Source organism: Protopterus annectens, chromosome 10.part0 (assembly GCF_019279795.1).
Source record: "Protopterus annectens isolate FY-2018-M chromosome 10.part0, PAN1.0, whole genome shotgun sequence".
Taxonomy (NCBI): Eukaryota; Metazoa; Chordata; order Ceratodontiformes; family Protopteridae; genus Protopterus; species Protopterus annectens.
The window spans coordinates 1,714,353,612-1,714,372,196 of NC_056744.1; the positions used below are offsets into that span (position 1 = coordinate 1,714,353,612).

The following is an 18,585-nucleotide window of genomic DNA, read 5'->3' on the forward strand; positions in this document are numbered from 1 at the left end:
CAATACAAAAGATTCACAGGTTCTAGCCCTCGACAAGAGGCCAGCTAGAGCCTGTATCCTTATAGTATGAAAATAAAATTATGGTGCCTGGCTTGGTTAAATTTAAATAATCTGTTTTTAAGTCAGAATACACAGGTTCAAGATGCGTTTGCGACAATTTCTGGTGTTAAGGAGATATTCCTTAAACAGTAAGCAAAATACACAAATTAAAAAAAAACAATATTATTTAAAGGTTACTTTTAAAACGTATAATACAAGACATTTACAGATGCTATAATCTGGCAGAATTAATTCAAAGTGCTGGTATCGCAGTTTATCTGCTGAGGGTTCTCAATGTTTTTATGTCTTTTTTTTCATTTTGGCAATTTGACATATACAGTTTAAAGGACTGGCAATACAGCATACACAATTAAGGATTATATTTGATAGATGACCTAAGAAACTTATACAACATAACTAGGACCTTATCCTTTTTCAAAGGGAATGTATTCGGGATCTTTCTCATTATGTAAAAACAGCTCTTTATGACTTTGTTTATGATGAAATGAAAGCTATACTTACAGCTGGCAAATCTGCCTAATTCCTGATATTGTTCAACCAGCACTGGTATTCAACCGCTGATGTACGGGGTTATTTTCTATTCATTTCATGTGAATGACACATTTCTTGATTTTCAAAGTGATTCTGTTGCATACCGATCAAATATTTAAATGCATTAAAAAGGACTGATGCTTAAACATCTAACAAAAAGTAACAGCGGACCCAGTATTAATACTAACAGACCCAGTATTAATGCTAGCAGACCCGGTATTAATGCTGGCAGACCCGGTATTAATGCTGGCAGACCTATTATTAATGCTGGCAGACCCGATATTAATGCTAGCAGACCTGGTATTAATGCTGGCAGACCCGATATTAATGCTAGCAGACCTGGTATTAATGCTAGCAGACCTGGTATTAATGCTGGCAGACCCGATATTAATGCTAGCAGACCTGGTATTAATGCTAGCAGACCTGATATTAATGCTGACAGACCCGGTATTAATGCTGGCAGACCCAGTATTCCTGTTAGCAGCAAACACTGAGCACCAAATACTATTGTTTCCATTATGTAATGACATAATCCTTTTAAGAAGAAAAGGTATCTCCCTGAGGAATGCCACAGATCATTCTGATTTGGGATAAAAATGTACCTCTTGTCCTACAACAAAGGGATGCATCTTTTAACCAATTTCTAATCAACCTTACTTGCTTAATGCTTTGTATGCATCCTACTTCCACTTGTCTGTGCATCTGACTCTCACACTTCCTGTCCTTTCTGCTTCTCCTCCCTCTACATGCCTCTCATGCCTTTTGTTCTGTCTTCTCCCAACGGTATCCTTTCCTGCAACTATTCTCACTTACCTCTTTTAATGTCTTCATATCTCTCTATATAGTGAATATGCTGCTATCCCTGTAGTATAAGCCACTTCAGTCATTATGGCTACATCTTACCCATAAGGCTATGTTAAGTATGATTCCATTTTTCCATCCAAGTTTTGACATTGTAAATTGCTTGTTGAACTAAATATTATACATATTTGCAAATTCATGAACATGTTACATATAATTGTTTTTTAGCATATCTTTTTATCTGCAAATAGGTTTTGTTCATTTCTCGTGTGATCCTATTTGCCTGGGCCGTGCCTGCAAATGGTGATTTGAGATTAGTGGACTACCCCAGTAAACAAATAGAAATAAATAAATAAGTAAATAAACGAACATCAGAACACACATGTTAATGTTAAGGGCATTTAAACTAGTAATTATTTCTACAATGTTCAATATCATAGATATCAATACATTTGGCACAAAACTCAATTAAGTTTTCAAAATATCACCTACTATTTATTTTAGTATTTATTTTTGTTTCTTAACAGGATCAGTAGATTAATACACAGGGACCCATTTCAGACACAGCTCAGAAATGCCATAAGAGGTCAAGGGATGATACAGAGTATACACACACACACACACACACACACACACACACACACACACACACACACACACACACACACACACACACACACACACACACACACACACACACACACACACACACACAGACACACAGACACACAGACACACACAGACACACACAGACACACACAGACACACACACACCCATAACCCCAGACACAAAGAATGTAGGAATAAGAATTGCAAAAGCTATAAACAGACAATTGTTGCTGGTTTGACATTTGTTCCCACAAGGGGGCAGGTGGATAGTCTTCTGGAGGCAGAGTTGGAAGGATTCAGAAGTCCTTCATTAAAAAGGAAGTGAAATAACAGATGAAGTCCAACAGAGAAAAGTTAAGACAATGGAATGCTTAGATTCATGGCAATGTTGAGCTGTGATGATAAAAAGAAGAAACTTAGGTTATGTGAGGCAGAGTTCAAGTATCAGCATGTGTGTGGAAGCAGTGATAAGGGAGTCAATTTGCTTCTGATTTGGATATAAGTGGAGCAGCTGTGAATCACAATAGGAAACAAGTCTGAGAATGTAGGTATTACACAGAGAAGATGTGGTTGGCTGTGGCTGAGTTAACAAAAGGCCTGCTTAAGAGAGGTGTATTTCTAGCTGCAGAACAAACATCATATGGTGTGGCAGGGAGGGGGGATCATCACTATGAACCATCTTATGAATTAGGCTGAGGAGGAGGAGGGAATTCAATGGTGGTCAGTTTGAGGATGCAGGAAGAGTTTGCAGGTCCTTAAGGTACTTCTTACATCTGTACATGATGTGCAGGAGGCCATATTATGTTGAGGTTGTAAGATATTTCTGCCAATAGGGATTCAGCCTTTGGGAATAAGGAAAAAATTTCATTTTTTGTACAAGGACAAAGTAAGGCTGGGGTCCAGTGTGACACCAAGATGTGAGCCAGATCGATTCTTTAATTACTGTATGAGGGAAACTGATAGAAAAGGCAATATTTTGGTCATTATGATGTACAAAATAACATCACTTTAGTGGTGCTGTACTCAAGGTTCGTGGTTTTCCTGGTAGACACAGATGAATATCACTAGCTGTACTCAAGGCTCATGGTTTTCCTATTAGCCACAGATGAATATCAGTAATGACTGCTGGAATTTGTACATGATGGTTTGCGTTCAGGTTCAACTTCACACACAACAAGATCATCTGCATATAAGAGAAGGTTTGAGAGCTTGAGATCAAAAGGAAAGGAATTAAGAAAAATATTAACAGGAGTGGGGCAAGTACAGATCCTCGGGGAATGCCATAGTAAAATGCCCTGAGTGGTGGACAACTAATTAGGTTTCACACTAAATTTTCTGATGGTAAGACACTCCTTACTATGCCATCCTTTGGATGAAATGTTTAACTGAAGCCCCATCTGCTTCAATTAGTGGTAGCTCAGGTGTATGCAGAAGATCTCATGGCACCTATCGAAACAGTAGGGGAAGTTACCCAGTAGGGGAAGTTACCCAATACCTTGTCCAAATTTCTCCTAGAAGTATAAATTCCACCTTGGCTCTCCCCCGAAAAGAGGCCACAAGCCTAGAGGGCCTAATCCAGTTAAAGGATAAATAAATAAGTGAAAAATAAAATAAAATCATAAGGTTTGCCATAAGCAATAGCTGTTGATACTAGGTATATAGCCGCTAACAAAACAGAGGTATTTGTGTTCATCGCTATTAAATTTAGTTAGAAGCTCTTTGCATGTGGTTAATTTCTGGATTTTTGTCATATTTTGAGGTAATGCTTTCCAATTTGGTGCTGCCAGCTTTGAGAAAGCTTTTTCACCTACTGCTTTGCAGAAGTGTGATCTTGACATTAATATTGCATTTTCTAAATATAAGCAAGCTCCTACCCGTCAAACAATCCTACCCATTAAACAATTAAGGGGTAGCCTTAAGAGTTTTGATTGGGTTCTTCTTCTCAAAGCTCTGTGTCAAATAATTTAACAACATCTCTCACTCACCCACTGTGCTTCTGGAGGGTCTATATCACGTTGTTGAACTTTTAAAAGTTAGAATGTCATATGGTCGACACCATATGATCGAATTTTTAAAAGTTCAAAAGTTTCAGCAGAGATCTCCGTACAGTGCAGAATGGGAAGATTTCCCTTTGCGATCTTGGAGTTGGTATATTTAAAGAGCAGGAGGTGTGGGGGGATGCAGGGGGGGGGGCTTGACCCCTTCTTAAACCATTCAGGTAGGTTTTTTTCTTTGGTTTATTTTTTTTTATTACATTTTCGAACTTTTAAAAGTTCGATCATATGGTGTCGACCATATGACATTCGAACTTTTAAAAGTTTGATTATGTAATATAGACATGCTTCTTGGTGGCCACATATTTATTATTTATTTATTTATTAAGTAGTTTTTTTTCCCCTTAAAAAGTGGAAATGGTTTTGTCTGGGATCTCAGAGCTTCTTTATTAGACATGTATTCACTGAATTCTTGATGTTAGAGGATATGCCCCACCCCATTTCCTTCCCCTATGGTCCATTTCGTCCGATCTCTTAGTTCAGTCCACTAGGGCTTGTGCTACATATTGGTAAGTTTTTACATCCAAGGGATAGAAGATTTTACATCATGCGTTTACTCACAGTTTAGTTAATATATTTTTATTGATAGGAATGCATCTTTACTAGGATGGGTCGGGGCTTTTTTCTTGCCATGGATCTTGGAATATTAATTCAGTGTGCCCTTTCAATCTTTAGTTGTTGTACAGGGATACCTGTCCATTTATGGAGACATTTTTCTATAAAGCCTTTACAGTCTTTTTCCTCCACACACACTCTGGGATAGACATAAGTCTCATTTTTTCCCATTCTGATCCATCTTTTAGTTCTACTAGTTTAATAATTAACTCTTCATTTTTCACTTCTTGCTCTGCAAGTCTTTCTTTTAAATCCATCTCTGTTTCCTTTAAGATCATCAGGAATGTTGGTTCAATGTTCATAGGTTCATAGATTAGTACTAAGCTAACTGCCATTGCGAGCCATTTTAAGTCTAGCCAATTATCCCTTGTGAGACTCAAACCCTGCACCTTGTGTTTGTAAGGCAAACACCTTAACCATTAGGCCACCCTCCCAACCCATGTTCCCTTGATCTCCCACTTTTTGTTTTATCATTTGAGGTGAACAGTGACATTACATGAGTACATTTGGTTTGTTTCTTGCTCCAGTGAACTGGACATACTCACATTCTCTTCTTGCGTGTCTTCACTCTTTTCCTGATGTTCTCCCATGTCTTTTCTCTAAGGGGGGGCTCTTTCTATACACTGTTCATAGATGTCCAGTTTTTGTATTAGATTTCCTCCTGGAGGTTCTTTCGATGGACAAAAGTGCACAGCCTCCAACTGGAGGATCTGTTGTCATAGTGCCACCTTTTACTTTAATTTAGTGAGTTCCAAACCTGGAGTGTCTCGAAACACTGCTCACTTAGCCATTATTGTACCAGAAGGGGTGAAGACAAATTTGTTGATTCTGGTTAACAGAGTCCTAAGACCACCTAATCAAGGCATCACCAGTAATCAATATCCTTGCTCTTCTATGGGAACTGGATTAATATATGCTACGAGGAGAAATGGACATTTTTACAGGTTGGTCATGTGAGGTATTTAAATGATAAACGGTGAAGGCCTTCAACCCTATTCCACATTCAGGCATTACTAACAAACTAATCAAACTAAATGTAACCCCCCCCCCATGTACCCCACTAGACAGTGACCTGACTCATTGACAAAGCCCAGTCTATAAGGAATGAGGGAACACTTTCCTCTAAAAGGCGCATTGCCAGTGGGTCCCATGTGGATTGGATTGGCACTGGGGCCACTTATGTTTAGTACTTACTTCTCTGAATCCAAAGCCAAGTCAAGGGGCTGGAGATGACCAAGTTTGCAGATGATGGAACTATAACCAAATCTCCAGAGTACTCCTAGGTCCTACAATATGGCCTAATATGTACAAACCTATGGTGCTAGGACCACAGCCTAAAATTAAACACTAAAAACTGTCACTGTGTCCTTTTGGACACACAAGCAACTATACAACTATCTCATGACTGGCACTTCCTCAAAACTGAAGGTCATTAGAGACCTGGGCAATTTTCTATACAATGAACACTCTTTTGACCAACATATATATCGTGCTGTCAGAAGGTCCTTCTACCCAACCCAGCAGACCATCAAAAGTATATCTTCTAAGTCTAACAAACATATTATCCCTCTTTGCTCCACCCTCATTAATCCTACAATAGAACATAATGCTCCATTTGGTATTCATCCATTCAAACAAATGACCCAACTAGAAAAACCCAATGCTACCTTGTGAAGTGAAACAAGGGCAACAGGTCTGGAGGGTGGTCTAATTGTTAAGGTGTTTGCCTTACAAACACAAGGTGCAGGGTTCAAGTCTCACAAGGGATAATTGGCTAGGCTTACAATGGTTCACAAGGGCAGTTAGCCTAGTATGAACCTATGCCTATGGAATAATTTTCATGAGATACACATATGGCTTCCATTTCCACAGCCTCCTTAGGGGTGACTTCTGCCTTGCTTACATGGCTTCAAATTACACTCCAGTGTGACTTCCTACATATTCATAAAACTTGCAAACCATGAAAATCTGCTTGACAGATCTAAATCTGTAAGTAACATAAACAGAACCTGCTGGTGGAATAGATGCCTCTCTCAAAGAATTTCTCTCCTCTGGAACAGGCTTCTCCTCTGCACTAAGCAAAGAAAACCCGTCAGACACAACTTAAGTGAGCTAATTGGTAACCATAAATTCACCCCAAGTCTAGACAATCTATCCTTCATGAAATGGGGGTGTAAGTAATAGAATTTGTGTTGGTGGGGCTACAAATGAGCTATAACAGCAGTAAGCGATAGCTATAACTTATGAAGCTATGAAATAAGAATACACATAATTACAACATTTTACAACAACATTTTAACATGACACGTCAGAAAAAAGACTTCACTTCTTAAGATGAGATAACACTTACCCATTGAAACAAGACTTTCATAGTTCTGCACCATCACTTCTGTGTATATCTCTTTATCTTGCTTTCCTAACATCTTCCATTCTTCTTCTGTGAAAATGACAGCAACATCCTCAAATGTCTCCGGCACCTAAAAAGGACATACAGAGCATTTCATCCCTCCTTTGACTGCATGCAAAGTAACATCATTTTTTTCAACAGAAACTAGCCAGACTTGTGAATATCATTGGGAATGTATGACTACTGCTCAGAAAACAACCTACTGAAATCTGGTTCGCCAGTACCAGAAAAAACTAACACAAGCATTGGCAAAATGGAATTGGGAAAACTATGCAAATATCAGTTTTTCCACAGGGGGTGAAGTTCTTACACTCAAATGAACACCATGGCTTCACAGAACTAACCCAGCAATAGCTGTATATTAAGAAAAGTAAAATTCCTGACTGAAAAAGTAACATTAAACATAGTATGTCATCTCTAGTATAACAAACAATATTTTACAATTATAGTGATACCACTGAATCAAATGCTGGCAGGAGGTCTGTTTCTGAAAAGTTGTCATAGTATACAGCACTACAGCAAAATTGTTACATGTACAAAACTGGTGCCTCCTTTTCCCCCTCAGTGAGTAAATGGCTGACATCATTCCATTAGCTCTGAACGGAGATAACAGCAGGACAAGTAAACCTCTTATTAAATAAAGTCAAAGGAAAAGAAGCATAACAATGCTGGAATATGGAGCTCGCCACTGAAAGGAAAAGGGGTCGGATGGGTACAGAACAACAGAGTATCTATGCCAGAGATACTACAGTTACAGATAAAGTAATCCAAGGACTGATGACCAAAGTATAGGGTGATGTTGCACACTTATGCAATGGGAAAGAAGTGAGAGAGAGAGACAGAGAGATGAACTACAAGGCAGTGGTCCTGGTGCCAAATGCTAGAAAGGCAGTAGAGGAGACACGAATGGGATGAAAACATAACGGTGATCTATAAATCACAAAGCCCACAGGATGTACCAAGAGCAACAGAAAGAAAAGAGATGTAGATGAGAGAAGAGTTCTAAACTTCATTCAATGAGCCAAAACAATGCAATGGGATGTTAATGAATCAGAGGACTAAAATACAACTCACTAAGCTCAAGGGATACAACATGAGTGGAACAGAACAGAATGTGGTGAAATCAGACTGATAGGCCGGAAGTCAGTAAGCCTGTACAGAACACTGGGGAGTCGGACAGAGAGGACTAAATTACAGGTCACTCAACCTATGGGATACACTAGGGTGTGGCAGAAAAATGAGTGGGGTGAGGTTGAAAGACCAAAGTATAGCAGAGCAAGAAACAAGGTACAGGGAGCCAGCTCCATGTTTTATACCAGAAGAGGGACATGAAGAAGACAAAATGTCAAACTACAGGATAAAATGCACATGCTGTGTAAACTGTCAGTTTAGTGCACAGTATTAAAGCTAAGAGCTGCTAATGAGCTTCATTCTGTAGCCCAGTGTTTTGGCTACCTGTCAGATTAAACATGTCACAATCACACACTGCTTCCATGCCACATCTGAAAACATCTTTCTGATGTCAATGCCACCTGGCAAAGCTGTGTCACTCATCTCTTAAATAATTATATATTTGCAAGAGTAATAATTATAAGGTAATACTGTTTGTGAAGCTAAAACAGATGTTCCCCTTGTTGTCCAAGTGTTTTATTTGTATATGTAACACCTATTATTTTTACACAGCTCATAGCCTCTTTCTCTAAGTGAAACAGATAGAATTAACTAACATACATACACACAATGTGTACCATATGATTATGGGCTGCAGCACACTACCAGTGGCGCCAGGACTCACATACAGTGTGTACCATATGATTATGGGCTGCAGCACACTGCCAGTGGCTCCGGGACTCACACACAGTGTGCACCATATGATTATGTGCTGCAGCACACTGCCGGTGACTCCAGGACTCACACACAGTATGTACCATATGATTATGGGCTGCGGCACACTACCAGTAGCTCCAGGATGCACACACAGTGTGTACCATATGATTATGTGCTTCAGCACACTGCCACTGGCTCCAGGACTCACACACAGTGTGTACCATATGATTGTGGGCTGCAGCACACTACCAGTGGTGCCAGGACTCACATACAGTGTGTATCATATGATTTTGGGCTGCAGCACACTGCCAGTGGCTCCAGGATGCACACACAATATGTACCATATGATTATGGGCTGCAGCACACTACCAGTGGTGCCAGGACTCACATACAGTATGTACCATATGATTATAGGCTGCAGCACACTGCCAGTGGCTCCATGACTCACACACAATGTGTACCATATGATTATGGGCTGCAGCACACTACCAGTGGCTCCAGGACTCACATACAGTGTGCACCATATGTTTATGGACTGCAGCACGCTACCAGTAGAGCCAGGACTCACATACAGTGTGTACCATATGATTATGGGCTGCAGCACACTGCCAGTGGCTCCAGGAGTCACACACAGTGTGTACCATATGATTATGTGCTGCAGCACACTACCAGTGGCTTCAGGACTCACTTTATAACTGTTACAGAAGAATACACTTTGCTGCACAGCTCACTCTACCATATGTAAAGCAGCCCATGAGGAATACGCATCATAGTCACTGTCCAGTGCAACACTGCTGCTACATATCTTGAACAAAGTAATAATTTACTTACATAATTTATAATAAAATAACTTTTAGTACTTTTGAACTGTTATACAACACTGTTGTCAAATGCTAACAAAGCCAAATAGCAAGTTGTTTACAAGTTGACAGCAACATAGACGTGACAGTTAAACACCCCTTCTAGACCATTACCTTGCCATGGTGACAGGGCTTCTGTATCCAGATGAAGCTTTGAGCTATACTGTGAATGTCCATCTGAGGTGAGCATGACATGGCAGAGTTTAGACATAATGTGAACTGGCAAAAAAGGTAATGGCAATCCACTCCACTATTAGTACCAAGAAAAACCCCATGAACAAAAGTAACCAGAGATGTTTTAAATTGCTTTGGAAGGTGAGAACTCTCAGGACCAAAGGTATCCAGTATACTATTGGGGAAAAGTGTAAGATATGCATAAGTAGTGCTGGGTTTATAATGTAGCTGGATTAAAGCTGAAAGGATGTTCACCTGCTGAGGTGCTTAGAGATAAATGGAAAGTCTGATGTCAGAAAGAACTATACACCACCAGGACAAGAAACAGAAGAACTATAAACCAAGGTAAACAATGTTGTTAAGAATGAGATGACACAGAAAAACACTGAAATCTTGAAAATCAGTGAACTAAAATGAACTGTCATGAGTTGTTTTACTCAAGTCAATCCTTAGATTTACTATGGACAAGAATCTTACAGAATAAATGGAGTAATTCTCACAGTTTATAAAAATGGTGTTAGAAGCAGTGTTCAATTACAACTCAAATGTAATAACATGATCTTAAACAGACTAACTACTCAGCATTACTGCTGCATATATACATGTGTTCCAACCACAGATGTCAAGAAGCAAGTCAACTAGGTTTATGCAGAAACTTCTAGAAATAATACAAGAATAGATATTACATTTGTCATAGGTGACTTATATACTAAAGTTGGTAGTCAAAGTACAACTAGAAAAATGGACAAATTTGGCTTGGAGTAAGAAATGAAGTGGGACCTAGTTTAGTAGAATTTTGCCAAGATAATTCACTGGTTACAGCAAACACTCATTTTCAACAACTACGGGATATCAGTAGATGATCAGTAACAAAATCAGATCGTCTATATTCTTTCATGTCAGAGATGGAAGAGGTTTATACAATCACTGAAAGCAAGAAGTGGGGCTGACTATGGGCTAAGATGAATACCTTATCACAAAGTTTCAAATTAAATTAAACAACAAATGTCTCCAAGGTAGCCATATATTAATATGTAGTAGAGGTGAAGAACAGATTTATGGGATTAGACCCTGTGGATACAGTCTGAAGAATCATGGACATAAGTTTGTGATATTGTCAAGAAGATGGCAAAAACTCCAAACACAAAGATGATTATGAAGACAAAGTGGCTGCCTGTGGAGACACAAAAAACATTAAGAAGACAAAATGGTTGTCTGTGGAGTATGTAGAAGTTGCTGAGTAAAGAAGGACATCAAAAGGCAACTGAGATAGGAAAACATATTGAACTGAATGTGAGTTTCAGACTACAGCTGAAGAAGAGATAAACAACTACATTTAAACGACTAATTCAAAGAAAGGGAAGCTAACAGAATGAGAAGAAAAGAACATGAGGAAAGAATTTCATTAAGCTGAGGTCTGGGGACCACTAGTTACCCTGAAGCCAGGGGAGTTCCATATGTTCTGAGGTACACTTTAAGAAACAACCTTTTCTTCCAAGGATGACCTGAACAATGACTAAGGAAAGAAATTCTCTCTTACTCCTGAAAGTTGTTTTTTGCTACCTCATTTCAACACACCCTAAATGACTAAGACTGCAGTGTAATAATTGTGGGGGGAAATAACTGAATTAAGCAGGTGTTCTGGAAGCCACTAGGCTATGGGGTTTTTAGAAATATTTCCAACTCTTTGATTCAATGATGGCCTGAAAAAAATCAAGATTACGGAAAAAGAACTTCAGTTTTATGTTTTCCTTGAATAAATTAGAAAGTTGTATCCAAAACTTAACACTCAAAACTAACAAAATGGCGCTTTACAATAACTCAATAAGACAAATGCTTGTGAGGAAACATACCTCATGTCTGGGAATAGTATCTGCCTCTCTAACCCCACCAAAAAAAAGAGCCACCTTCTGTGTCTCCCCTTCTGGTGTTAGACTGAGATCTGTGATGAAAATTAGGGCACAGATATGAGTGGTCAAGTCAACTGTATGCATCTCCCCCCCAGGATGCCCAATGTATTTCAGGCGCACTTTCTTTTAACAGGAGTTCCTTGGAAAGTTTTTATATCTACTTATGTTTTAGAACAAAGAAATGCCATGCTTCATTGCTTTAATAAAAAAAAATAAATAAATGCATACATACATACATACATGCATGAAATGTGGAAAAGTGTTCCTTAAAGAATTGTACCCTTTGTAGCAACCTATTTGGCCTATGTGTAAGGCTGGCCATGACTGTTTCTACAACACCTTGACTCTCGCTTAAAGGATACCAAAAGCTTAACAAAGCAACATTTCTAGAGTATTATACAGACAGACTGCAGAGATCTACCTACATAAATGCTTTCTGTACTAAAATATAAGCAGGGTGGACTTTTACATTCCATAGTGTCTTAGCAAAATACTGGATTATAGAGCCAAAGGGCCTTTTTAAGCCTAGCCATGATTCCCAGTACAAAGGGGAACCTGTGAGATGCATACCTGTTCCTGTAGCATGCCTATGTCACAGGTAAGGTTTGGGTCCCTGAATCAAGTGTTCCAAATGCTATTTGTTTTATTGATGTGCAACAGGTCCATTAGGGATGGATCACAGGACGCTTTGTTGACCAGACAGAGGTCATCTCTCAGTAGCTTGTATAAGACCAAATATAAGAACAACGTTTTGAGGCAGCAACATAGGACTTGTGTCCTACACCATACATTTATTTTGTGAGGAATCTCAGAAGATGCTCCACTTGTTGCATATGGCTGGCCAGGCACATACCAAAGGGGGCACTGTTCTCCAAGACTGTTCTTACGAGAGCAGAGTGCAACAGTATGACTGCATGTTTGGATGTAAATGCCACACCCCATGACTGTTATTACGCGAGCAGAGTGCAACAGTATGACTGCATGTTTGGATGTAAATGCCATACCTTTGTTTATAAGTTGTGCAAAATAGAATGCTTTCCTCACAACAGTAGACACATGATGGGAAAATGCCAAATCACTGTCTACATGTGTTCTCAAATCCCTGACTACAGTAACCTGGACTTGAGTGTGTATATGTATTTAGTTCTGTATAATTGCATGTCAAAGAATTATCTTGTATTTATTGCATGCCAATCAATATCTTTAATGAAGTGTAATTTATTTCTCAAACAGGAAGGATGTAGAGTATGTATGTGCATTGTACCTTTAAGAAGCATTTCCAAGGACTGAACGTACATATAAATAACAAGCACATGCTAGCTTCAGTGCCATTTTGAGAGAGTAGCCAAGAGAGTGAACATGTATGAGAGAAATGCTCAGTCTGTTTATAGGTTTATCTAAGTTAAAGTTATTTGCTTCAGTCCTGATGTGTTTGTACATAATAAAGCTGTTTGAACCAAACCCACACGTTTGTCTGTTTTATCATGATGGGACAAACAACACTTATACATCCCGAAACATGTATTCCCAGATATTTCTGGACTTCATCAGTACAAATTCTCTGGATCAGCTACTGAACACCATAACCATGGTCAGTAAAATCCTGGACTTGATCCTTACCAATATGGGACAGCTTTGCTCCTTACAATTTGTCACCTCCTTGGTCATATCAGTCTACAAAACCAGTTGCATTCACAATAAGACTGAAGATGGGAGCATCTTTTAATACTGCAGTATTCAGAGATTATGCTAAGGCTAATCTATTAAAACTGAGTGATGACTTGTCTAAATTCAGAATCCATTTACAAATTGATGACCCCATGGCTAACACAGAATCCTTTGTTGACAAATTCTATGCACATGTAAACAGTTGCATAAATGCATTTCTCCCCCTCCAAAGTAAATACTGCACCAAACGTAAGAATAAACTCCTATGGTGGAACCCAAATATAAACGTACTATAAAAAAATGAAAAAGCTCATTGTACACAAAAATAAATTTAACTCTCAGGATTCTAAAAAAGCTCTTGCTAGCAACTCAGGACCCTGATAAAAATCAACAAAAGCCAGATATGAGATGCAAACAGCCACCCATGCTAAGAATAACCAGAAAGCCTTCTTTAACTGCGTTAGAAGCGTCAGAAACAATGTCCAGCACTTAGAAGGGTTGATAGTAAATAATATCACATATGGACCCAGGGAACATAGACAGTCTACTAGTGAAAAAAATTCCTCATACTTCACCCCCCCGATATTTTCTCAGATCACATACCTGCATCTGCACCCCCCCCAAAAAAAAAACAATCTCCCAAGAAAATGCCCTCAAGGCATTCTCCAGGACCAAGAATACTACTCCCATGGGGCCAAATAACATACTGGACTGTGTACATGTCACCCTGAAGCAAGACTTTTCAGACCCTCACAGAGGCTATTCAATATCAAACTTTGTACCAAATGGATGGTGGACAACAACAGTCAATTCCTTCCACAATGATAGGGCATCAATGGGCACTGGTAATTATAGAACCATAAGCTTGACCAGCCTCATCTATAAGGCTATGTACAGGGTCATTGAGGAATTAATAAATAAGGACATAGGCAACCTACAAACTCTCAGCCCAAGCCAGTTCAAGTTTATCAATAGAAGATCTTACCTACTTAAGTTAGTCAACTTCTTTGAGAAGGTTACTGAAACAATGTATGAGGGCAAACCAGTACGCACTGCATATGTAGACCACATGAAAGCTTTTCAACACCTTCCCACACTTTCCCAGCTAAATGTAAATCCATATGTAACTCACTGGAGAGCAACTTGGCTTACAAATAGAGCCAAGGAAATTAGGGTTTGTCGCTCTATTCCTCCAAAACACCTGACACTAGCTATGACCACAGGGTTCATCCCTTGGGCCACTCCTCTTTGGCATTTTCTTCTCAGAGATCAAAGCACATCTGACCAAGTCTGCAGATGATTGTAACTGTCATGCCATTGGACACTATCCAGGGGACACCAAGATCATCCATAAAACAGTTAGCTGGGGTCAAAACCATGGACTAAAACTAAATGCCAAAAAAAATGTATAATAGTATCCTTTGGTAAGAAGGACTTCTCTTGTAGCTATCCCACTGACAACACCCCCCCCCCCCGAGAGTTGCTTTCATAGTCAGGGATCTGGGAACTTATGTGAACAAAAAATTACCTTTAATCACCATGTGTTCACTATTGTAAGGAAATACTTTTTCACTGCACAACTTACATCTAAAGGTATGGTGTCCAGGTATGAAATAAGTCCACTGTACTCTGTTCTCATTAGGCCAGTCATTGGATATAATGCCCTTTCAGTATGTACCTGTCCAAACACTTGTCACAGCTGGGGTGACCACACATTTTTTTCAGTTAAAAAAGGGCCTAAATCATAAAAACATGCAATCCATCTTAGAGTCTTGTTCCTCTTCTCAGTGTCATACAGGCAGACTTTATCCTGTCAGACCTATTACACACTCAAGTCCAATAGTAGCATGAACTACTGTTCACGCAATCTCTATCTCTATTACAACATAAACAGGACATGCCGGCAGGATAGGTATATATCACAGAAAATACCAATTCTGTGGAAACATCTTCCAGTCCACATAAAGCAAAGTGCTTCTCTTATTCCAGTCAAATGTAATTTGGATGACCGGATATGAAACTATAAATTCACCCCCAGTTTCGAACCTATGCCATTCGCAGATACGGGCAACAAGTAAATGTCCAAATTTATTCTTTGTTCTGCTTGACTCCAAGTTATTCATACACAAAATTTAAGAGATAAAAACAACCATGGGAATGCAAGGCTATAGGCTCCTTCATTTCATCACGGATCAATAGCCTTGTAAGTACCTATAAATAATAACAAGTCTCCTGTCACTGTTAAAACATCCTATAAATGCAATTTCGCAATGCAAATATATTTTTCTTCATATTACATACAGATTTTTCACCGTTAAGACATCCGAGAAATGCAATTCCAGAATGCATTTTTGGTTGCATAATCTACAAAGCTTAAATAGAGCTTATAAATGTGTTACAGTCTGAATTAAGGAAAAAGCAAAACATGAATCACATTTTAAATCAGTTTTCTCTACTATGGCATCACAAAATGCATACAAATGTAGCAGAAAACCATCTAATTGTAGTGTTGTTTGGCAAAGTATTTCCAACCTCCAGCACTTAAGCACACCAGGCTTGCCTGTCAACAACTGTTTTTTTTAAGCTGTTGAAAATTCATATTAATTACTTTAGTAATGGCATCTATTCATCTTATCATCTGACAAACCCATATTTTGTTGCCTTTTATAGCATCACTGTCCTCTACTGACTTGTGTCTTTGCATTATATGACCAAAATATTTGAGGTTTAACTCTACTAAACAGACATTTCAATTAACAGTCTGGCTTTATCTCTTTATAAGTGTAATTATAAAGTTTTATCTTAGTATATAAAGTTATATTTTTTTCTATATTACTTATCAGAACAAATGCAAATACAGTTCTCCAATCATTATTAAGACATACAAATAATTCAAGTTCACACATCTTTCATGAAGCTTAAAATTAGTTGTTACACTCTGAATTCAAAGAAACAAAATACAGACAAAATGTTTTAAATCAGTTTTCTGTGCCCTGGCATCACACAAGGCATATGGAATGCAAAATAAAGCCCTGTAATTATATAATGTTGCTGTTGTTTGGTTGAGTTTGCTCAACACTTTGTATCCTCAAGGGGTGCATCCTCAAGGGCTTCACCAGGCCAGTCATCAACTGATTTTTTAAGTTGCTGCAAATGGATTTCATTATTTAAGTATTACTATCTATTTTATGCTCTGTCAGTCTCCCCTTTTGCCTTCTGTGTTTCCCATCATCATCGTTTTCAATAAATAATCCCCTCTTTGCATTATATGTACAAGTTATTAGAGTTTTAGCTACTTTATCATCAGACCTTCCAGTGGATATTAAGGGTTTGTCTCTTTATAACTAATATGGCACAATAATAGAGAAACAACGTCTAGAAGTAGGAAGAAAAGAAACACTTCTACTTACAAGGAGTTCTAATCAGAAAAAAAAGTTACGAATTTGTTTTTTTACATCTGTAACAGAAAGAAAACTGGGGGTCATCCTTCTCTATCAAGTAATATAATGTGAAGCTTCCAAATCGCACACAGATCAACAACTATCTGACAATAAAAGAGAAAAGAAGAACTATGTAGTCATGGCAACAACTGTCAAACATTAAGTAAAATCTCATATAGTGATTATGAACTAAAGTAAACATAAACTGCAAAAATCAGAGCAATATATTTATGTACTGCCTTATTAACTCTTCAACTAAACAGCAGTATGGAAGTACATCTATTTATCTATCTATGTGTCTGTCTGTCTGTCTATCCCTACGAAGACAGAGCAGTTGAGGAAAGCTAGACGTGATGGAAATGAAGTGCCTGAGATTAGTGGTAGGATACATACTGTAGGAACAGATAAAGAAATTAGGACAGAAGAACAAAAGCCAAAGTAGCTACAATTACAGAGAAGATCAACGAAAACAGATTAAGGTGGTTAAAAAACATGTTCAGAAAAGCAGATGATCTGGCAAAGATCTGAAAGAGACAGGAAGAAGGTCAGAGAAAACAAGGGAGTCCAGCAAAGAGGTGGATGGAGTGTGTGACAGACCACCTGCAACAATCAAGCACAACTGTGGAAAAGGGTAGGAGAATGTGCTGACAATATCCCAGAATGCATCTTCTATAATATGAAACATCATTTACCCACCCCTTAACAACACCGTTTAACCACAGCCTTCATACTGATTTTGTGCCCAGGGAGGACCTTCAACAGACTTAGACAATTACAGACCCAAGTCTGACCAGCCTCACATCAAAGCCAAAGAAAACTTATTGTAGAACTAATTAATAAGGACATTGGACCCGTCCCAGTCTGGAATCATCAAGAGGAGGTCATGCTTACTCCTTGTGGATTTTTTTGAAAAGGTCACTAAAGCAATGGATGAAGGTAAAATGGTTTGCACGGCATACATTGACCTGACCAAAGCTTTTGACACAATCCTACATTCAGGCACAGTAGAAAAACTAAATAAACTTGGGAAAAAAAAAACTATGTTACCAACTGGATTGCCAACTGGCTCACAGACAGGGTGTAGGAAATCAAAATAGGGGAAGTTACCCCTCAAAGAGATCAGTTCTGCACTGGGACCTCTCCTGTTTGGCATCATCTTCTCTGAAGTAAAAGCCAATACCAAATGGTTCTGAAGGACTAGTTCTGAAAATGACTAAAAGCTAGGAGCAGTCACTGAATTCCCAAATGACTTAGTCATCTGGCAAGGTTTGTCCCAAATAAATAAATGGTGCCAAAATCATCCTTTGGGAAGTCATGTACCCCCAGGAATTATCTCATTGACAATACACCAGTAAGAGTTGACCCAGTTGTTCAGGATTTGGGAACTTATTTGGACAATGACTTAACTTTCCAACAACATTGTGTCCATTACTGTAAGAAATTTCTTCTACATTGCACAACTAATAAATGAAGAGACTGTGTCCAACACTAAGGATTTCACTGCCCCCCTTTACTTGGCTCTCATTAGACCAGTCATTGAGTATAATGCCCTCTTTGGCATGTATTTGTCCATACACATGAAACAACTGGAATGACCACAGAGAAACTTTACTAAAGGGATACAATGCC

At 38.7% G+C, this 18,585-nt stretch overlaps 1 protein-coding gene across 1 annotated transcript in view; it reads right to left on the minus strand.

Moving 5' to 3' along the window:
• The window catches only part of LOC122812760 (zinc finger protein with KRAB and SCAN domains 8-like), a 109,438-nt gene that overhangs the window by 49,604 nt on the left and 41,249 nt on the right, over positions 1-18,585 (minus strand). The window contains exon 5 of the mRNA XM_044084834.1: positions 7,021-7,147. Within this exon, the coding sequence (XP_043940769.1) occupies positions 7,021-7,147 (127 nt within the window). The remainder of the gene's footprint in view (positions 1-7,020; positions 7,148-18,585) is intronic.